At 39.8% G+C, this 23,745-nt stretch overlaps 1 protein-coding gene across 2 annotated transcripts in view; it reads right to left on the reverse strand.

Annotated features, from left to right (window-relative positions):
* Positions 1-462: 462 nt before the first annotated feature.
* KATNAL1 (katanin catalytic subunit A1 like 1) overlaps positions 463-23,745 on the reverse strand; it is a 37,003-nt gene continuing 13,720 nt past the window's right edge. For both annotated transcript variants that reach the window (XM_056500605.1, XM_056500614.1), the window contains exons 3-11: positions 20,799-20,959; positions 18,689-18,857; positions 12,647-12,771; positions 12,037-12,142; positions 7,427-7,585; positions 6,466-6,592; positions 5,385-5,519; positions 2,945-3,071; positions 463-1,507 (exon numbers count right to left, since the gene is read on the reverse strand). In XM_056500605.1, coding sequence (XP_056356580.1) covers positions 1,309-1,507; positions 2,945-3,071; positions 5,385-5,519; positions 6,466-6,592; positions 7,427-7,585; positions 12,037-12,142; positions 12,647-12,771; positions 18,689-18,857; positions 20,799-20,959 — 1,308 coding nt within the window. In that variant the 3' untranslated portion in view covers positions 463-1,308. The remainder of the gene's footprint in view (positions 1,508-2,944; positions 3,072-5,384; positions 5,520-6,465; positions 6,593-7,426; positions 7,586-12,036; positions 12,143-12,646; positions 12,772-18,688; positions 18,858-20,798; positions 20,960-23,745) is intronic.

Consider the following 23,745-nt stretch of genomic DNA (forward strand, 5'->3'; position numbering starts at 1 on the left):
ACAACATCACCGAAAACTCGAGAGCTTGCATATTTCTCTGTACATCTGGTTATTTGACCACTCCTTCACATTCCTGCCACATGAAACCTTCCTGTGCTGGACATGCAGGCTGAGTCTGTGAAAAGTTCATACAGTCAGGGTGACAGGTATACTCTAGAGAGGATTTCTCATGTTAGTCTTTAGAACCCTTCTCATCACTGCACTAGTATGAGGGAAGGGAAGAAACAGCTATAAACATAAATGAGACCATACAGATTATTTTCTAAATATTACTAAACCCGTAAAATTTATACATTTTAAGAAATCTTCACAAAAAAAAAAAAAATTAAGCATGAACAGTTCTACAACATAAACAGGTACAAGTCCCATTGCCTAGTATGCTAGGAAAAAGATCATATCTAATCAGAAGTGGAAGTTCACAGCCACTTGTTTTAAGGACAGCCTTGTGTTTTTAATACAGTCTTGGTATTAGTGTCTTTATTAAACTCTTAATACTAAAATAGTAATAATAGCAATAACAATTACATTTAGATAGCACAGACAAAGCACAAGATGATATATAAGCAAAAAAGTGCAAGTTATAGTCTAAGTCAAAGTGCCTACTGGTCAAACAGGTTCAAACTATGTTCAGAGAACAAGCATAAACTGGACTGAGAACAATCCACGCCTCTTTCTTTCCCTCTCATTTCCATCAGAAGTCATTGCAGGTAACACTGATAACAGTCTGAAGTGACATCAGTTCCAAATGGGAGTACATGAGAGGAGAGTCAGGCCCATGTCTTGATGGAAAACTGATCTTCATTTCCTCTGTGTAATGCCAATTAATCCACAGGCTTTGCTCTGAATATCCGAGCACAGAGAGAAAGAATAATAACTTGGATGCCACACTCAAGGCAGGCAGAAGCAGCACTTAAGAGCAGGGGGTACAGCAAGCCCTTGTCTGTTCCTCTGAAGTCACATCCCCCAGCTGATTTATTGACTCCAGCCATAAAAAAATGACTAGGAGGAAGTTAAGTAACACTGCTCTTCATTTGAAAAATAAAAAGACTACCCTCAGAAGTATGATTTTTCCCTTCCTGTTTGTCTTATTTTTCTACTTCAGAGATGAAATATCTTTTACAATATCAGCTCATTATTGCGTTCATTCCCTTTAAAGGCAAATAGCTTAAAAGGTCCTGTCACCAGAAAGGGGTGGGATGAGGGCAGAGGCAAACCTTTTATTAAACCTTTAAAAAGATTTCTAACTCATTTTGAAAGTGAGAACAACAAAAACCATAAAACTCCAGCAAAGGAAAGCTGTCACTGAGATTAAGCAGATCCAAACTCCGCCATCCATTTTTCATACTTCTCCAGGTCTGCAGCAGAAACAGATTTGGAGATTTTCTTCAGAGCCAGCTCAAAGTCCCCCTTGGTAACCGGCATCTGAAGCTCCTCTTTAGAAAGTGCACGAATCTCTTCTGGAGTTAGGCCATTAATACGTCTTCTCATTGCCATTAGAGATGCATCCCTGGAAATACAGGACAATGCATGGGAGCTAATTGCTAGCAGAGTGTGCTGTAAGCCTATGAATTTTGATTGCATACTCTTGCTAGAAACCACTGGCAGGAACACTTAGGAGGGCATTTATTTACCATAGAAGATGCAGTTCACATCTTCTGTAGCTTCCATGTTCCCAGATCACTACATTAATTCAACATAAAGAATGCATTGGCACCAAAACTCATTTAAGCATATGGTAAATGTGCTGAGATAATTAAAACTATAAAACTGAAAACCTTTTACAATGATTCATGGAGATGAAATTTTACAACTTTAGAGCAGAAAAGGGCAGAGTGGGAGACGAACTCAAAGACTCTTTTTTTAAGTAGTCTGCATTTTTACACTGCATTTCTTTTAGACTTCAACTTTCTTTCTGCAGCATAGCCCCAAAGGACAGTCAGCAAGGGTTAAGAGTGCAGCCCAGCTTGGCTGCCTGCTTGTCCATAGCACCTGGATGTGTGAAGGGCAGAGCAGGAGGCACCAGACACAGCAACACGTGGTCCTGCAGTGGCTCTGCCTGCTCTGTGACTCCTCCCCAGCTCAGATCCTGCCAGCCTGGCCCATCAGCTTGAACAACACTTCATTTTCTCACACTGTGGCCCACAGGCAGTCTGAAATTACATTTTCTCTCTCCCCAGGTTTTTCCCAGCAAGGGATAACACAAGCCTTAGGGAGAACAGGTAATTTCACTACTACGTGACACACACTGTGTTTCCAAATCCATGAAGTGATTTCACATTTTCAGAAAGGCAGCAGAGGGAGAAGAAAAAGATTCCCAAGCCATGCTCTTACAGGATCAGTTTCTCTTTACAGGATTCTTAAGAGATACAGACTTCTTTAAATAAGTTTCTTCAAATACCTACCCTTCACCAGAAAAAAGATTGATTTGTCAAAAATGAAACAAATCATAGGAACAGGATGGAAATAAATTAAATGCTAATATTATCATCTGTATCCTCCTTGCACCTAGAAGATCCAGGTAGACACCAAGACTCTGCTTCACTGGGGGCTGTCCAAACATATAGAAGCATTAAAAAGTCCCAAAGAAGTATACTGTGAAAGGAATTTTTTTGGATTATGGAATTCTAGCTCCTAATGAATGGGATTTAAAAAACCCAAAACAATCTGCTTTGCTCTACATTAACCAATGCAGACAACTACAGTAAATGCAGTCATTTGTACCATGAGATTTGCTCAGATTTTTTTCACTTCATAGCCAAGAAAACCACATCTCACAGAAAGACTCCATGGTATTTGGACCACTCCACATGACAACAACACACGAATACAGTAAATAGATTTGGGTTTCAAACATAGACACTGTGACTTCAGCTGTAGTGGATACTGCAATAATGCAAAAAACTTTCCATGCAGTTCTATTTGCAAATTAAGAGCAATGAGATACCTGCAAACATTAGTGATGTCAGCACCAGAATAGCCTTCAATCTTCTCAGCAATTTCTTCAAGGCTGATATCAGGATCTAGTTCTACTTCCCGAAGATTAATCTTAAGTAGTTCTGCTCTGCCTTTTGCTAGAATGTAAAAATATTTGTTTGAAGACTGGCAAGAGTTACATTAAAAAAAGGTATAAACACAAATTTTTCAGTGAAAAGTATGAACAAAATAGTTCAATATAAGAAAAGAGAGAGAACAAATCACAGTGAAGTGTGCAATCAAATACAGTAAAGTATTTTGTTAAATGCAGTATATTAAAACAACATGGTCGAGAGATATTTGTCAAAGTGATCTGTCATTAAAAATATCTGTTATGTCTCAGGTGATAAAGCATTTGGTCACAAAGTACCCAAGGGCACAAAAGCACAGTCCTAGAAATTTCTGTTTCTTCTCTCATCCCTTTGGATCCACTCCCTATTCATGGGTTTGACTGCATATTATTCATAGAGTTTCATTAGAACTACAATAAGGATTCTATTAAAAGAGCTTCAGACAGCACAAACCCCTTAACAACAGGCTGAACTTTAAGCATATGTTTAAGCAGTTCATTCAGTTGGGACCCAAGAAATCAGCTCAAGCCTGATAGAAAACAGACACATTAATACAATAAACATATATTAATATATTTTCAGTACAAATGTCTTGATATCCCACTTTCCTGCCCAGATGCAGTGTGTGCACACAGTAATAACCAGCTGTGTAAATGAGCACTTATGCAGTCAATTAACCATTTCTCTTGCAGAGGGCACGTGCATTGTGCATTTGAGTACATATGTTAAGCAGCCTAAGCTTGTAAGAGGGAATTCACATTTGGCAGCTTAGGCCTCCCTGTTACTCTGCACAAGGGTAGGAAAGAAGAGGATGACTGGTTTCCTGGCTTCCACTATACAGGAAAAATATGCCAGCTCAGCATTTTCATTCCCCAAGTGATCAATTTTTATAACCTATAAAAAAGGACAACCACAACAGAAGAAGTAGCACTAGGAAAGGCTTAAAGTCTTAAAGAAATGTCCAATAAAACACATTATGTTTTATTCATTGATGTGCCTAATTCTTATTTTTTTAACTTTTGGGGAAGGAGAAATACAAAAGAAAATAGAAAGCTTGTCTAGAGCTGCTGGTTTTGTGTGCTTTGCAGAACTGTCAAGAGCAGAGTTATCCATCACACACAACTGGCACTAGCTATAAAATGGGGATTTATTATTTAGAGAGCACAATGTACACACAGCATATCTGCAGAGAGTATCCTGCATCAGAGAACATTCTTCTAATTATTGCTGTGGGGCTAAGAAAGTCTGTGCAGCATTTTGAAAATTAAACACTACAGAATATATGCTTGCATCAAATTCCACAATATACAGGTGCATAAATGCTACCATACCGCTTTTTCAGTTAAAATGCCTGACTACATCAAATCACACAGCACAGTTATAAATGCATCAGAGCAGCACAACATTCTTACTTGCAGAATAGATACAACAGAAACTAAGACTGGAAATAAAACCAGATCACATCTCCTATGTTGTCCAGGGTGTAATACACTGTGTTCAAAAACAATCTGGTTTAATTAGAAACAAGAGGAAGAGCTGATAGGATTTTAAACTAATTGGTCATAAAGACAGGCATCCTGTTAGGAGCTGTTACTGCCTGTAAGCTGCAAAGACAAGCTGTAGAACTATAAAATATCCTTAGACCTGCTAAACTCAATCACAACCACTGTCACCTCGGACATGCATCTTGTTATCTTGAGTGCTCATGCAGGGAGATGAGGCATCCACTGTACCAAGAAGAAACAGAGCTATGCAAACTTCAAGTGATAGGAATCTCAAAATTAATAGGACAGGTGAATGACAGCTAGGAAAGACAATACAAGCTGAGATGTCTTAGGGCAGGAAAGCAATCAGCCTGCTGCATTCTGAGTGACTGGAAGCACAGTAATAAAGGCAAGCAAGCAGTGATTTGCAATGAACTAAGCCTGTAAGTGAGAATTCATGGATCCACTTCTTTCCATTTGTCTGCAAGGGCATGGAGTGCATTTGCAATATTTGCGAACATGTCCAAAGGCTGCCTTTGATGATCACTCAAGGACTGACTATTAAACATTTAAAATAATTCCAGGCTCATTAAAACTAACTCTCTTTCAAAATATAAGAACCCATCAATGGCTTGCAATGAAATGCCAGAGCTCTTTGTTTTTCAGCCCCCAAGCAAGCAGTATTACTCTTTTTCTCACTCTCTTTAAAATAAAGCCATCCAGACAAATTATTAACCCCTGAATTACACTGCTCATCACAAAACCATCAGGATTCTTCACAAACACAACAGTCCTGCAGTAATCCTAAGCTCATCTTGTAAAGAGAGGAAAGGAAAATGGTCTTATCAAACCATACCTGTGGGCAAAGGTATATAAATCCTCTTCTCCAGTCTCCGTCGGAGAGCTTCGTCAATATCCCAGGGAAAATTTGTAGCAGATAATACCATAACCATCTTGGAAGGGTCATCGTTTTCCAGAGCACCACCTACCCCTGCAAGTACAACAGTTCAGGGCCATTTTACTCCAGAGCTCTTCTTGATTGAGATGCTTGCTGAGAACCACTGCACAGACAAACATAGCCTGGACAAAGCTAAGCAACAGCTCTCTATAGTCCTATGTCCCTTTCCAAACTTCCCATAGCTTGGTGTCACAAGACCATCATTATCACAGAGAGAGGGACAGATCATAATTTTCCTTAGTCAGGGAAGGGCAATCTTTGACAGTGCTAATAACACAGCCATATGGGAGTGTAGTCTTACTAGTCCCACTGACAGTGCTATCTCTGTCAAGAAGAAATGGGAGTCACTCAGCTTACCAAATAGGACTGCAAAGAGATCAAAAGCTTTCCTATCCTGAGCTTACCACAATGAACCTGCAAATTTGAGAACATTTTGAATAGTAGTTTATATACAGCAGTTTATGATAGCTGCAATATAAAGGTGGCTATCAAACCTCTACACCATACAATATTCCTCAGATGGTCATGCTTGTTGTGTGCACCTGCACAAAACAGGTACTACATCTGACTTAAAAGGGTAATATTAGCTGCCATCATAGAACACAGCAAAAGCAGATGTCACAATGGGGTTCCACAGCTGGAGACTCTAGCAAAGGGCAGAATTTTGTTTAAACTGAATACAAATTAAATACCTGCATTAAACTGCACAAATCTCCATTATCTGCTGCTCCTGGAGTGTGTGTCTCTTTAATATGAGCTTTCAAGTCTCCCTAAAAATAGTCATTTTAGAAAAAAATAAAGCAGAACACCCTTTTCAGTTATCTGTTGTTGAACACTCCAAAAATACACTCATCTCAAGTTCTGCCTCATTTTTCTCTTATCCATAAAGCCAGGTTTTTCCAGATGGCTCAAGTTCTTACGTTCCCACCTGTAAAGAAACAGCATCCCAGCCTCAAAGCCAGATCTAAGCCCTTGTTACCATCCATTTGCACCAGCAGCTCTGACTTGACTCTGCGGCTGGCCTCGTGCTCGTCAGACGTGCCTCGGCGGCTGCAGATGGAATCTATCTCGTCAATGAAGATCGTGGTTGGCGCGTAAAACCGAGCCTTCATTCAAATGGAAACATCGCTATTAGGGCTGCTCAGCAAGCACAGGCCCTCAGCACACCACAGCCCAGCCTGCAGGACATGCTGCAGACACGTCTTCCCTGACTGTCACAAGGGAGGAGTTCAGGACCTTGATTTACAAACTGTCATATGCTGAGGTTTACACACTTTAAATTGTACTCCTTGGGTCAGTGTTGGTTGGTTTTCCCCAGAAAATGACATTGAAAAGGGGAAAAGAAACACTACCACAATGGGATAGTGTTCTCGACACAATACAGGCTATTTTCATGTCCAGGTTTTGGGCTGGTGAGGGTTAAGCACAAGGGACAGAAGGGAGATCAGCAATCTCGAGAAACTCAGGTTTTAGCTGTGAATGTTACAGGAGTGCAGTGGGGGTCCCAGAGGTATAGTCCACATGGACTTGTCCTTCACACACCCTGCAAGATGGACTATACCCACAGCTTCACTGAGAGGCTTGTGACCATCATTCAGAACAAAGACAGAACTAGAACACGTAGAATAACTGTTCCAAACCCCTTCCAATTTCAAATCTACTTCATATGCCATTGTTACCCCATAACCAATTTCTGTTGAGGTCACAACTCTATTTACTCTGGAAAACACTATCCTAAACATGGGTGATGAACAATTTCCTTCTTAATCCTCAGAAACATACCGTATGTAGAAACCCAGAAATGATGTTTTTCTAATTGGTTGAGGGGGTGTCAGTTCAGTGAACTCCATGCTTCCAACATGCTCCTGGAAGGGCAGGACTCCAAGAGTGCTGTCCTTTCTCACCTTAGTGAGCCCCAGACCACACCATCAAGGACATACCATTTCAAACAGGAGGCGGACCAGCTTCTCTGACTCGCCTCTGTACTTAGACGTCAGTGTAGAGGAAGACACGTTGAAGAATGTTGTCCCACATTCTGTAGCAACAGCTTTTGCTAGCATTGTTTTGCCAGTGCCAGGAGGACCAACCATCAGCACACCCTGAAAGGTGAGAGCAAAGGTAATGAACAACAAATTAAGAAAACTTTGCCATTGGTACTCTACACAATACCTCAGTATGAGCCGAGATCTGGATTTAAATTAATAACATAATCCTCATCAGTGGAAAACAGAAGACATGTATCCTGTTTTTGAGGATAGTGTGGAAGTGTTCTGCCATTTCTTCTTACCACTCCACTGGAGTCAGAACCACAAAAGCCAGTAACTATTGCTTCCACTTATCACCTAGGAAATGGACAAGATTTACAGTCTAGCTCAGAATCAAACAGAGTCTAGACTTGAACTTAGGCCTTTCTCAGGTCACAAGGGGCTGCACAGGCAGACGAAGATAGTAAATTCTTTTTTTGGAACAAAGGCCCTTTCATGAGAAAGTTTCACAGAAACCAAAATGCTTTCACAGTAAGTTGTGCTCCCTCAGCAGAGAAATTTTCTACAGGAAAATATTTTCCCAAAATATCCTGACAATATGTATGAATCTGGCTGATGTTTACGTTTGCATGAGAGCATTCACTGAATACATCTGTTTGTTTTTCGCTTAATCTCCCGATCTCAATGTTCCTGTGACCACACCACTGCATCACAGCAATTCCTGGCTGAAACACCATCCTCATCATGCTGTTGGATGACTGGACTGCACTGCTATTCCTGTTTTACAGATAAGCAACTGTGGCTCATGTGCACTACTGCTTAGTCCCACAAAAGCCTAATCTGAACTTCAGTGATTATTCAGAAAGCTTTAAACCAGAAACAATTGTTAAGTCCCAGGTTGGTATCTTTCCATCTGGGTCTCTGAAAGAAAGCAGCACACGTCTGCAGCTCAGCACATTTACCCATCATTACACAAACAGGTTTTTGGCTTTATACACAGTGCTCTCAGAACTCATGTTAAGATCATATCACTGAGATGGGTTAATACTACTAAATACAGCCATCTTTATGGGTAGTCTTTCCAACCCTTTCAGCATAAGGACAAAACACTCTTTCATGTTCTGCATAGTACTAGTATAGGGCCCTGTGATTTCAAGTAAATCAGTGAAAATGTAGTGCCCAAGCAGCTTGGCTTTTTTTTCCCCTCCCAATTGCAAGATCTTATTACATGCTAACAAGAGTTTCCTAAAATTGTACTGTATTGCAAGGGTAATCAAATTAGCTAGAGTTAGAATTGCACATCATAATGTGCTTTGCAATTAATAACTTACATAAAATGCCACAGCAATAAAATATCTTTTAAATGCAAGCCACACAGCAAATTAGATTTCATCTGTTCCTCAAAAAAATTTACTTCAAAAAGCACAAAGGATGACATGGAAGAGATCTATAAAAACAAATCAACCGGGAATGCAATTATTCAAAAATGTGCCATTCTAAAGCAATAGCCTCTCTGTACTCCATTTTCCATTAACTCTTAATACCTTTATTGCCATTTAATACTTAGCTAATGCAAGCTCAACATACATTCATCGGTAAATTAAGTCAGAAATGTTCACACACCATCTCTACAGCTAACAGTCCAAAGTCACTCCTCAGGCTGCTCAAGGTTTCCTAAGCCCCAGAGCAGCAAGCATAAAAACTAAATGGACTCTCTTTTCTCCCCCTGAACACTCAGACATTCCGATTTGAGATGCTGCACAGTTATACTGATATTACAACAATATTGCAAATACAACCCTGGAGTGACTGGGTGAAAATTTCCCAGGCTGTAATATGCAGGTCAGAGATGACTTACTGCTCTCTCTGAGCTTCAAATGTGTTCATTTAGTATTTTTGAAAAAGTTTCACCTCAATTCAAATCACATTCAGAGCATGTGCTTGATAAACTGTGTTTAGTGCAGGATCTGGTGACACAGGGAAGTAATGACATTTTTGGGATACTGGTTCAATTCTCCATTATTCTGGAAGGTCAAATCCTGGCTTCAGGGACACATTCTGTACACTGCCAAAACTGAAGCCCTTCACTTTGCACCTCCTGCTAAGTGTTACAGGAAGGGTTACCTTGCACGTGATACTGGTGGAATAATACATGTGCACCACACAGGTGCAAAGCAGACACACCAGGTGTAAAGCCAGGGGAAAATCAAGCTCTTTGGGGATAGAGACAATAGAAATATCAGTTAAAAAAAAAACAAAAAAAGAACTTGAGTTTGCAGCAAAACAAGACATGCATGGCTGCAAACAGAAACGCACAGGATCAAGTTGCTCTTTCTGCAAACTTACTGCCACTTACTATTTAAAATCCTTGACAAACACAAAGACTTCTTTATTCTTCCTCTAAGGCTCTGTTAATCCAAAGTATTCCAATAAGAAGCTGAAATGCACCGCAGGGAGTAAGTGTTTTGATGAAATCACTGCAGGGTTACTTCTTGTTGTTGTAACAATCACTAGCAGAGCAGTGGGAAGCACAGTGAGCAACCAGGCTTTCTTGGCACAAAACGGTTCAGAGGAACAGAAAGAGCAAAGCCATGGACACTCAGAAACCCGTGGCTGCAACTACACAGCACCTGTGTTGAATCAGGGAAGACAGCTGGCTCCTTCAGACAAGGCACAGTCCTCTGAATACAGGCACAAACTGTGAGGGCTGTCTTGGGAATTGTTCTCAGGGGAGTCTGAACATCCAAAACCAGCTTCGGCTGCCTTTTTCCCTGAATTATTGTCCTGAATTCCTAAGCTCAACAAATGCCTGCTGCTACACTGATTACTGCAAGAAACAGCCTTCCCTTCAATAGTTCTCATCCTTATAGCACAGTCAGAGGTCAACAGAAGGGAAAATACATGCTGTTCTGTGTGAAAAATAAATTCATGAGAGTTACAGCTTCACAAGTCACCAGGGAAAAGGCTAACAATGAAGACTCTTCATAACCTTGTCAGAAATCAATTTGCATTTCACACTGAATAGAGGAAATAATCTTAGAATCTTTCCCATGTCTACAACCACCTGGTTTTCAGAGGTGACACTGCTCAGTAGGAAAAGGTAGTTCCATGCAAGGAGATGGAGACTGTAACTCTTCAAAGGACCAAGCTGTTGCTCCTTTATCCACTGCTGCAACACTTGGAGACAAGGCCAGTGGCATTTTTCACATTTCCTGCAGTCTGCTGAGATACCTGCCTTAAAGACAGATGGCCACTACATCCTCTATGCATGCTAACAGGTGAAAAAAAAAAGCAGAGCAGATCTTTACTCCATTAGATTTTGAACACTAGACAGATGGGGCCCCCATAGTCTATAATAAGAGCATGGATCAACTTCCTCTAAGCCAAGAAGAAAAGAGACTCAGCTGTTCAAAATACACTAAAATCTCACCCTGCACATGTAACCCACAACATCTAGGCTCTGTCCAAGATGATAGCTCAGTTAACCCTAAGGCCACTGGTACTGACCACAAGCACTCCAAAGGCCCTATAGCCTGGGGCTAGGTTTGCATGGACTGTATGTTTGGGCTCTCTCCCTGCAATCCACTAAAACCCCTGTGAACAGCTCTCAATCAGCCATCTCCCAGCTCCTGCTGGGTCTGACCTAAGTATAAGCCAGGGAAGCACAAGGACCAATCAGGAGAAGACAGAATAAGTGTTAGTAAAGCAAGATCTGATCCATGCTGCTGAACCAGCATACTAAACAGGAAACTACTCATGTACACAGCATTCCCTACACGTGCCATTGCCTTCCACACTCAGAATAACACACCATTTGCAACAGTCTCTTTTCCCCAGTAATGCTTCTCAGTAACCAAAAAGGCCTTGTGTTGTGACTAGTTATACCCCAAGCAAGCATCAACCCCTTCCACATCAGAAGCAAGAACATTTTGTTTGCTGTTTACAAAAATACTTGCCAAACTCCTCCCTCCTCTTCCTTCTTAGCTCTTAGCAAGACCTAGATTGGACTCACTTCTGGTCAATCAGCCTAGTTCAACCCTATATCCTTCCTGTTGCCCTGCTTGCAACTCCTTCTCCTAGTCCAAATTTTCTTACTCCAGCTGCAACTATGCCCAGCTGTAAATGTAACTGCAAAGCTAAGTCACCTGACTGGTCCCCTCCTTCCTTGCTTCCATCCAGGCTGCAGTTTGCAGCCTGAGTGAGGGATAGGTGAAACATTTTGGGAAGTGCTTTCTTTTGGGAACTGGACACCATAAGCCTATGTAGAGCTATCTATTATGCATTTCTGCTTCAGTCAATATAATCTGTGTGCTCATATCTACAGGCTGGCATATAGAAAGTATTATAATATCAACAAGCTATAAGAGGGTAAATAAACAGAAATTACTGCTCACTCTGTTTCTTTCAGTGCCTTTTACATGAATCATTGTGAAAGGATTTAATAAACAAATTCAGGATCGTTCCCATTTACCTTTTTAGCCTTTGCTACAGCCATCCATACATTACATCAGGACACACACATAGCTACAGCTTACCATTTACTAAAACACCACATAAATTCTCACCTTCCAAGGTCTTCTGATCCCTTTGAAAAAATCAGGCATCCACATTGGAAGCACAACAGCTTCTCTTAATAATTTCTTGGCTTCTTCCAAATCTGCTATGTCATCCCTGTGCAAGATGAAGAAAGCTGTATAAGACTCTCATACAACTATATTTCTTCTATATTTATACAACAGAAATAGAAAAGATTTTCACTTAGTACCATTTCCTTAGCATGCAAGCATATGTCTCATGAGAGCATTCCTATCATACTGTGACCTAAAATTGAATCCACTTTTGGAAGGCAGGGAAAAAATTATTTTCAACTCAAGTTATCCAGAGCTGCTTAATTAAAAATTGTTTTGGTCAATGTGAACACCAAAGCAGTGTTTTTAAAGATCTCTGGGGTGTACACTCATTTCAGCAGTACCTGTAATGGGTGTACTGCCCATAATATCAATTAGCAACAAAAGCTTAACTTTAATCAAATTAATAAACTGTTAAAGCAGAAGATCTCATTTTTGCCTATCAGTAGAAGATTATGTTGTCTCCCTGTTTTAGGAGTTTGAAGATGGGTAATTTCTCTCCTTTCCCAGACTAGCAAAAACATTTGAATTGAGAAAATCCTCATACCAATGAATGCTTGGATTCCTTGATACAATGTCTCTTTCAAGAGCTTCGATCAGGTCTTTGTCGTAACCTGCTCCATCAAATTTTGGAATATCCCCATCACCAAATTCCTGGGGCATTTTCTTTCCCTAGAAGTGAAAATCATACAGGCTCATAAGAATATTACACAACTGACACACCTCCTAGCCACCCAAAGGCATGAATGCAGGAACAGCTCACAAAGACACAGCCATTACTAGCTGAAGACCAGAGCATTCAAAGCATATTTTGAAGATGCTACACTTGCCACCCTACCTGTCAGAAGTAAACATCTGACACTATCATCACCAAAAAGGGACAAGGAAGGTGTCACACGCACTGTCTTTGATGGAGTAAAACCAAGATTCTCTCCCCACATTTCATCAAAGCCATCCTGCCCAGCAATATCTCCTTTCCTCAAACTATCTATGTCTTGCCTCTCATTGAAGGCCAGCTTCATAAACAATTAAAATGCTTTGAAAAGGTCATATTTATTTAAGGGCTGCACCAAAAGCCTAAAGAAGCTCCAAAGACACCCAGGCTTCTTAGACTACAATAATTTCTGCAGCACACTAATGCTACATCAGCGACCAAGCCACCCTCTGCCTCTGCCCCAGATGGCCCAGAGTTTCTGTTTAATACTTCCCCAGGGCTGTTCAGCTTATGGAGTTGAAGTGACATTTTTCCTTTGAAGCATCAGGGCTCAGGCTCCTCCTCTCAGCCCTCCCAGCATTCAGGGTGTCTGAAAAGCAGCTGCTCTGCTTTAACAGAGGGGGCTGAGCAGGGAGCTACTTTAGGACTCTTAACCCAGCTTCCAAACACTATCAGCAGCGAGTTAAAGAATCCCAGCTGGCTGGACAAAAGCATCCTAGAGGAAGGCGGGTTGAGAGGCAGCTGGAAACACACAAATAACCTGGCAGTGAAAAAACAAAAAGGTAACGATTACACCCTCCCAGTTGCTGTTTGCCCACGACGACTTGAGAGGGAGTAGTTTATCTTCCCACTACTTTTATTCCTTGCTTCCAAGAGAACTCTTGTGTTGTTTAGCATTCCTAACTCAGTGTAAAAAATGTAGTGGTCTAGTATAAAAAGGAAATGGCGAAAACACTGTAGAGTTTTCAAGATTTCAGGAGAGATAAAATGGAATCCAAATGTAACCATAAAAAAAAAAGAAAAAAAAAAGAAAACAGGACAATGAAATGAAAGGTATTTGCTAATAATACTATTATTGCTGGTCTCAAATTAGTCCAACCTGCAATTCTCAGTGAGCACAGACTAGAAATAATGGTTTTTTTTTTTTAAATGCCACCTGAAACTAAGCAGAAGAGGTAAGCATAATTTTTCTAGTCATCTCTTCGGGTACTACTTTCACAAAACAGTTTTAAATAAAGTTGCTGTGATGGCTTCCCTCTAAGAAGATATGTCAACAGATAGGTATACAGGGCTGCAGAAGACTACTCCCATCCTTGGCAAACCCCTCTCATCATTTCAGGCAACCAATATCTGTCTTAAACATTTAGAAATCAGCTGTCCTTTCCATCAGGAAGAGCTATTGGACCTGCACTAACACACTGGAACAAAAAAACATTTTTTTCCAAAATTGATGTTATTTCTACTCTTGTACTAAGTTTCTGCACTAGTTTCAGCAGTTCACGCTGATATACTTGCATCAGGCTTGTGCTCTCCCTTCATTTACCAAACCAAGTAAGTCTCCTTTTGGAACATAAGCTGAACATAATTATCCACTCACTTTGTAATGCTTTTTTTTTCTTTCCCTCCTAATGTTAACATACCTTTCTTGTGCGTGGTTCTACATAAAATACTCCAGCTGTTTTCTCACCAGATCCTCCCATAATGGCACAGATATATCTTCTCTTTACTGGTAACACCTCAACAATCTGGAATTTTTTTTATTGGGATTTTGTTTACATTCACATCCATAGCATTATCATACTGCCCCCTTTAAGGCAACCTCAGCAGATTAATCATATAGAATTACCCTGAGGGCTGTAAGGGACTCTGAGGACACTTTGCTTTCCTGCAGGTTCTTCCCACTGCATACAAATGCCAAATAACAACTGCCACATGCACTCTCCAGCCCTCACCACCAAAGCCAAAGGTGGCACCTGACTGTGCCTCACCCCAGAAGCCAGCCCTTCCCATCACCACCAAGAAAAGGTAGTGTGCCAAATGGAAATTCAGCCTGATCCAGTTTCTGCTGATACATCCAAATCCATCTTCTCCTCTACCACTGAGCTCCCAGCTTCTAGCAGAAATTCTTGTTATATTTTCCAAGAACACAGCCTGCTGCTCTGCACCACTGAACATTATCCCATTTCCAACACAGTCATCCAATTCTTCCTGTCTGTGCAACAACCTCACTTGCCTCTCCTGATGATGGTGCTTCCCAACTTGCTGTCATGAGCAAATCCATTTAGTGCCTCTATTTTGTGCCAAGTTAAACTGGCACAAAAATATTATTTTAAATACAAAACAAGAGTCAAAAATGATTTGCCAGTTGCCTGCTACTTCTCCTTTCAGTAGTGCTTGTTTACTTTTCCCTTGCTGCCTAACACCACTTTGAAATTCCACTACACCACACACTAGAATAACAAATTGCTTCCCATGTGGTATCTGGGTAGATTAATTTCTTTCTATAAGAGATTAACTAGAACTCTACAGAAAATCCTGGCAGAGACAACACCTTTGCTTAAAAATCTATATTTCACTCTATTCCACTCTTCAGTTAGCTCCAAGTCTTTAAATTTGTTGTAAAACATATAAAAATTAACGACTCCAGTTGCCTGGATCACATTTCCTTTACTTTCTCAATACAAGCACTGTCAACACAACTTAGTCTGATGCTGTCACCATTCACATAAGACAGCATCAGACTACTTAAATTTTACTGTAAAAATGTGCTCCCAGGCCTGCAATTTCACCTACTAGTTCTTTCAGCATTTTCAGATGGAGATTATGCAGCCTTCCAGTCCCAATTCATGGAGGTCTGTGGTTTCACCTCAATGCTACTATCTCAACACATGTCACAGTTGGTGATGCACAGGAAGATAATCAAAAATAATTTAATTTATTAAATCATACCTTCATTGATGTTAATATTCACTTGCACAGCCATGGCTGTTTCACATCCTTCATAATATTTATTGTCCTTATCCACTGATGGTCTAAAATAATCTAAAGAGTACTCCTAAGAAAGTGTTCCAGTGCTTTGATATGGTATTATGCAATTTCTAGAAGACATACTGGTAGGATTTATGCTGCCTCTTTAAACTGAACTATTAAACAGAAGCTAAAACTCTTAGTAATGCTCCAACAGAAGGTACCCTGAGAACAAGCTTAATAATTTCCAGTGGAACTAAGAAGGAAAGCAGTATTTTAAGGATAAGCAGTATTTTAGGGGAAAAAATAAAAAACAAACAAAAAGGACACACAAGGATTTAGTGGATAGACACAATCTGGTGGGTTTAGTTCAAAATTGTTTTATATACCACTAAAAAAGGTAATTTTATTGGCATAGTCAGGTTAAAATTACTTATCCCAAGATGGTTACTGTCAGAATGACAAGATGTTATGGTCTAGAGAGGAGAAACAGTGAAAGAAGGCATTTGTTTCAAGTGAGGCAGTGCAGTTCTAAAATATATGTATTACACTTATATTTACCTTGGAAAAAAATATGTGTTACATTGTGGTATTATAGCCAGGACAGCATGCAACCTATTACACTGCAATCAACATCTTAGAAAATGGATAATTCATACATGTTCTAAGCAGTCCTATCCTAGCACCCAAACCCAAAAACTACAGAGGCTGAAACATTTAGTAGGAGAAAAGACACCTCGTTACTTAATTTAAAGCTTCAGGTTTGCCCTATTATTTTTAACTGAACATGATGAGTTACCAAATCTCTTTGATTTGACACACCAGGCTACAGAGGAAAGCTGCTTGATGGTTCAAACTCAGAAACTGAAGAACAAACACTTGTAAACTAAGAAAGGATAAAACTGAAAGGTAAGCCTATTTTCATGCCTGTGTGCAAAATATAGGAAGTTGCATTAACTTCTTCCACTTCCCAGAAACACCTGGCTGTTTCTTCTTTCATTCAAAATCCTTCTCTAAGGCAAATCATGGATCCCTTACAAGAGTCATTATACAGCACGTGAGGATTTGTATCCTGGGGTGATTTTCAGTCACATAGCCCAAACAAAGGAACTAGAATAACCACCAAGGAGCTAGACAAAGGGGAATACAAGAGCACATGTACTGGAATTTTTTGAGGAGTAGACATATTTTCCTTCTGCCACCTAGTGACCAATTTATTCAGATAAGAGCAGTGTTTAAAATGTACCATATTAAATGGAACACCTTCATGACTTTTCCTGCACCTCACAGCAGTAATATTGCTAATCACATTATTCCCAGAGACAAGTATTATACAAGTCATGTTGTTGCAGGCTCCTTATAGTAAAGCCCTATAATGCTCATCACCAGAAAGCTTGGAGAGCAGAGTTCACCCTCATTAGAGCTAAGACTTTGAAGGCTGCCTTAGACAAGCACATCTGGTGAACCTGTCACACACCATGACTCCAATTCCCCATATAGCTGGAAAAGCTTTCAATAATTTCACAGATCTTCACGAGATTTTTATAGCTTGAAGGAGGTACATTTGTTATTTTAAATCTTACTGATCCAGGGGACAGAGATTTCTAAAATGCTTGATCTGTACAGTCACTCAGTGGCACTGCTGAAAGTGTGCCTGACCCTACCTCTGATGATAATAAGGGCTAGGATTACTTAATACTTTTCCTGTGTATCAGAAAACAATTTATGATGGAAAAAGCATATTTTGAGTTTTTCCTAAGCTGTCAAGAAGTGCAATAGAAAGGTCACAAAGGAGTTAATCAGTTTTTGGAAGAAAACTGGCCTCAATATTTTCTTATTCATCTCTCAAGATCTGTACAATACTGTGTGCCCCCATAGGAAGGCATGTCTTGTATCTTGTGTCTTTGTCTGTCAGGAAAGTAATGCCACTTCAGTACAGTCTCAACTTGTATAATTAATATCACTGAGTCCTTGGGTTCCTGGCACTAACTCCACAATTAAATTTAAAAACTAAGTGTCTCAGAAACAGTGATTTGCACACTGACATTTTTTCCAGCCATGAAACAGTCCATTTTTTTTGACATCACCCCTTTATAGTGGATCAGTTTCTCCTTTTCTTTCACTTCAGTACTGCTTCTTTTTCATGGATCTTCAGAAGAAAGTATCTCCAAATTAGTCTAGTTTAATTCATTGCTTTTACATTTAAAACAAAACAGTTCCAAGAAGCTTCTTTGTAAACACTATAATAAACACAAAACCCCTTCCATAAACCAGAGAAAATTAAAGTTGTTTAGAATTTGCTTTTAATACTTCTCCCTCACATCATTTTCAAGTAGGTAACTTCAAATAATTTGGCACAGATTTACCCATCATCAATGCATTTATGGAACTGTTCTGAACTCTAACTTATACTATGGTATAGTAGAGGCAATGGTTCTGTGGAACTCTATTCACAATGCTTAAAGACTAGGGAAGGACACTGGTCTCACTTTTGCACTTTTTTGTCCTAAAAAGGAATGCAGTACAAGGCTTTTGTAAATATATTAATGTAAAAACCCCACCAAACATGGGGGAAAAGAAGAAGAAGGGACTTTATGCCTGAATGACACTCAGAGATTAGAGTCAAGCCCATGGTCTTCACTCAAATAATAAGAAACCCTCAGCAATAGGATACTATGCTTCCCTCCCTCAAAGAAACCCTACAGCAAGATAGAGCAAACATGACAGAACTTGTCTTAACTTGGTGTAATTATTAATAAATATCACCAAAATACATGTTTTGATCATGGGGAAAAAGAAAGGACTACATTTTGTGACTTTTTATTACCTGTATTAAATGACTAAGAGTGCTTCCCTTGGCCACCTGCTGCATCACAAGAGATCCCTGCCAAGCTCTTTCCCACTTACCTTGTCATCTCTTCCCCTAACCCTGGACTCCCTTTCGCGGCTGCCTGAGGATTTTTCCCCCTTGGACACCAGGTGTGCTCTGCCCACGGGCCCGCGCGGCTGAAGTCCTGGGGAGTCTTTCTTCAACGATTTTCCATCTCTGTTGGCACGTTTTATCTGAGGTGGAGCCCTAACAACAGCAAACACAACAAAAACATGCTAAAAACAGCAAAAAGAAGAGCAGCATTAAGAAGGAAGGATTCTAATTTACCTCCATACATTATTACTAAAGCTGCCAAGACCCCAAGCCTTATTTCCCTGTATCTGCAAATCCAAAACCACATTTTAGGTTCTGTCTGATAGCCAAAGAAAGAAAAAAACACACAAAAAGAAAAAATTAACAACATTATCAGATCAGTTCCTTATCAGTCTTACAACAAAACATCACCCATGTAACAAATGAGGAAACAATTTATTAAAATTCTTCAAATTGAATATTCCTCTGACTCCAAACCAGGACATTATATTAGGCTACGTTCACATGCACAAATTCTACACTAACATATGACATCTCTGGTAAAATAAAAATTTTAAAAATAGAGAAAAAAAAAAAAAGGTGGCTAAAAGCTTTGACAGGCCCCAAAACAAAGAGGAAGGATTTCAAACAATCCGCCTACCTCTGACTTCATTCTCCTGTGTAAAAATGTCAAAACATAAAAATTGCCTTGAAAGCAAAAGCAAATAGAGCTGAACTGCAACCACCTATATTTGTGTACATCACTCACAATGTCAAAGAGTACTTAGCATTAGAATGAGGAAAAAACATTTGGTTTTAAGACAAGGTGTCATTGTCATTTTTCTCTAGGGGTTGAATTTGAAATACAGAGCTAAAATAAACAGCCAGGAATGCCACCCAAATTTAATAATTGTCTACTATTGAATCTTGTACTGATTCTTGTTTTGAGTAACTCAGAATTTGTTAATCCCAAAAACATTTTCCTGCAATATGATTTAAATTGAGTACATTCTTAAACACACTACTGAACACAACAGCAACATTTTGCTTTTCATGCATTTTCTTCAAACTTAACAGCATAGAATAGTGCCCAGGTTTCCTTACTTATTTACACAAGATTTAAATTTCAGCTTAAAAGAAGCAGATGAACTATTGGGGTTTTACCACTAAGGAATATACAAGAATAAATACATCTTGAACTTAACAGAACATTACCACAGAAAATCTGAGTTATTTCTACCACTCACAAAAATAATCAGTGTTAATATAATTTTACACTTATATTCTTAGGGTTTATTTGAAAAGCAAAGATCTTTTTGACAATCATAAAGCACAGAAAGTTATAAATAAACTTGGCATTTCTTTCCATTAACCAAGATCTCTCACTTTAGTTTGCTCCTTTGCTTATGTGAGCATATACATGTTCAAATTCTCTGCTCTTATGTTAGAAAAATATTGACATGATAAATGTTATTTTTGTCTGTAAACTGAATCTGTTTCCAGCCAGCTCTGTTAGATTGCAAATACAGATTTCAGAAAATGCACAAGCATCTATTTTAAGAAAACTATTAGTTAACTGAAGTTACCTTAAATATGGTTACAGAAGAGATATACCATGTGTAACAGAACATGTTTAGCAATTAAACTAACCAACAGATTAAACACAGGTTTAATTATCTGTAGCTAGGAGTGATTTCTAACCACCAGGTTCTTCAAGACCCTGGAGTTCCAGTTCCTTACAGATTCCTCAGTCATCAATTAATTCTTTTGCTTAAATAAATGAAATGGAAAAGTTTTTTTCCTTGGACATGAGAACATCAGCTGTCACCAAAAGCCCACTTACCTCTGCAGCAAACTCTAGTTCCAGGCACTTATTTACTCCTACCAGAATAAAGAAGTGACTCTCTTTAGAATGTCAGAAATAAATCTGACTGTAGTTTACTTCTTTCTTTATCAATGAATTAGATTTACTCTTTATTACAAGTAACTGTTATTAAATGCAATAAATATGTCAATTAAATGTGATTTTCATGTTACAAAAGCATTCAAAAACAAAAATATAAAATTATGGTGACCCACCTTTATTGTACCCTTTCTGCTTGAGCCTCTCCTTACCTGTGTTCAGCTGGAACAGGAGGAGGCCAAACAGCTGGATCTCTGAAAGGCTCATCTTGACAGGATACAGAGATATCTGGAGGTCTGTCCATTTTAAAACTCTCTAAAGTGTTGACAATGCTCTTAACTTGTTCATATTCTTCAACTAATTCTTGTCTGACCTTGAGAAATACGTATGTTATTTTTAAAATGTTACAATCCAAACTTTAAAAAGACCCAAACAAACACAGAAAGTACCTCAAGAACATACACTAACCTCAAAGGCAGACACTCCCAAGTCTTCCTATTCACAAACCCCAGACCTATCAGGCTGATAACATACCTTTAACAGCAGCATAAAGAATTGAATCTCTGTTGAGTTCATTTTCCTGCTTTCCAACCAGACATGATTGCTAATGCAGTGATCACTCTTCTGTAACATGTGCTGATGGATTTATATGTGCATGTTGACATGTATGCACACATGCTATCATACTAGTAAAGGTGTTGGCAGATCTATAGTAATTTGCTACTATTCTGGCATAAAAGATCTCTGATTACAGACTCTGATGTCCTAGTTATAAAACCAGCCAAATCATTAAAATAGAATATTACAAAATGAACTCTGTGAGGAGCACAGCATTAGAGTGTGTCCAAGGGAGAGCAATGAAGATGGTGAGAGGGCAAGGGCAAGAATTAGAAGGAGCAGCTGAGCTCACTTGGCTTGTTCAGCTTGGAGAAGGCTGAGGAGTGACCTCATAGTGGCCTACAACTTCCTCAAGGTGGGCAGTGGAGAGGGAGCTGCTGATCTCCTCTCCCTGGGGACCAGGGATAGGACACAAGAGATGGAATAAAGCTGCATCAGGGCAAGTTCAGATTGGACAATAGGTTCTTCACTGGGAAGGTGAGGTTTTAGGTTTTAGGTAGGAACAAGGAACTCAATGATCCTTATGAGTTCCTTCCAGCTTGAGAGCTTCCATCATGATTTTATTAATATATGTGACTGTCATCAGCAAGATACTGGTATAGACAGAGGGAAAGAGAAGGGTAAATCCTCAAGGCCCTGTGCACATCTTGAAACACTGCATTTACTTTGCCAGAAGCTTTATGAACACCTATACAAAAAGAGCCTTAAGTACAGGAAGATCTTGAACATTTCACAGGGCAAAGCAGCCTTCTTGCTCATCCCAGATGAGGTAACTATCTTTCCAAAGACACAAGACATCCAGCTCAGGCAGGATTATTCCTGCCCTGCTTTGCTCTCTTTGCTTTCTCATCACACAATCAGTGGACACATTCCCCAGTGTGAGAGCTTCCAGCTGAGTTACAAATGTGATTGATTACTAGCTTGGTTCCTTCAAACTATCTTCACACACATCTCTCCTGTCCAAAAATAAATCCAGCCAAACAGCCGCTGTGAGGTACAAAGGAATGATACAGCAAAAATCCTCCAGGGCACCACTCCACATGAGACAGTCACTTCCTATTCCAGTGCTCCACGAGTACTGACAGGATTCCTTCTACCAGCCTTCCAAAACATGCAGAGAAATTGGTGGAAAACAACTTTCTAGCACTAACAGCCAGAGTGCTGTCATTCACCTCCCTGGATCAGCAACAGGATGGAGTCTATCTGAAAACTGAGGGAAAGTGACCATTTGATGCTTTGGAAGATGAAAACAGACTAACATCTGCCAGCCTTCTCTCAGCCAGACCTAAGTACACCAAACTCTGAAATACATATCCTATTTCTTAGTCAATACCTGGCAAATCAATCAACAAGGAATCCTCAATGTGTGGACCACAAAGGAAAACCAGCCATAAACTCCTGCAAGCCTTAAAGAAAATGACTCACGTGCAGAAACATTCCTTGCATTAAGAAACAACTCAGACATGGGCCCAAAAAGGCTGTGCCACAATTATAAGGTTGAATGAGCAGTGTCTTTCAATGATCACTGCCACTCTGAAGCAACCTAGGAAGGCTGCACATGGAAAAATCACTGGTTTAGACTCACCAGTCTCTTTGTTCCCCCATCATACACACCCTCAGAAGGCTCCAGCTCAGGTTTTAGACAGCCTGAAGAAAGCTATTAAGCTATTTATGTTTAAGCAGTTTCAAAAGATAATGTGCCAAGTTAGCAGCTCACCACTGCCGAACAGTAAAAAACTCCCTTTGCTTCTTCTCCCTAACCACACTCTGTCCCTGCTCTTGTGGATTCAATTCTGGCATTGCAATACACTAAGACAGATTAGTAAAATGGCAAAAAATGGCCTAGAAGGGTAAGAAGAAAATAAAGGACACTTCTGCTGGGTTAGCAAGCTGCATATGCACACCATCCAGTGCTTAGGTAAACCCCAGGAAAAAAAAAATTGCAGGGGGCAGAGGAGGGAGAGAAGCTGATGGAGGGAAGACAAGGTAGGGAAGAACTTGGCCTCTCTAGGCATGGCAGGATGTTAGCTGGATTCAGCTACCATGTGAAATTGCCTGGTCCCCAGAGCCAGGCTCTACCAGCCACATCACCTCCTCCACAGAAGCAGCATTGTGGGCACTGGGTGATGTTGGAAGGCCCAATAAAAACCTTTCAGCCCACAGGAGGGCCCCACAGCTTTGTTTTGACATGCCAATCCCAAAAATGTCCAGCAATCAAGCAGAAAATGCATCCTATCATATGAATATAGAGCACAGTGAACAAGAATTGAGTTCACTCGTTCTTAGTGGTAGTTACAAAACCCACTTCAGGGAGTACCTCCATATTTCATAATTTGGCAACTGTTATACTTTTTCCATCACCAGCTCTTATTTGCTATGTTAGAGCTTGTACTTCTATACCCATTGTAATAAGTGTGGGAATTTGTACCTTGGTAAATACAAATAATGGGACTTTTTTTTCTGAAGAAAAACTGATCAAACTTATCTCTAAGTGCTTTCTAAACCTGAAGTTACTACCTGCAATTACTGTTAGTTATTCAA

This window comes from Oenanthe melanoleuca, chromosome 1 (genome assembly GCF_029582105.1).
Source record: "Oenanthe melanoleuca isolate GR-GAL-2019-014 chromosome 1, OMel1.0, whole genome shotgun sequence".
In the NCBI taxonomy this organism is placed as follows: domain Eukaryota; kingdom Metazoa; phylum Chordata; class Aves; order Passeriformes; family Muscicapidae; genus Oenanthe; species Oenanthe melanoleuca.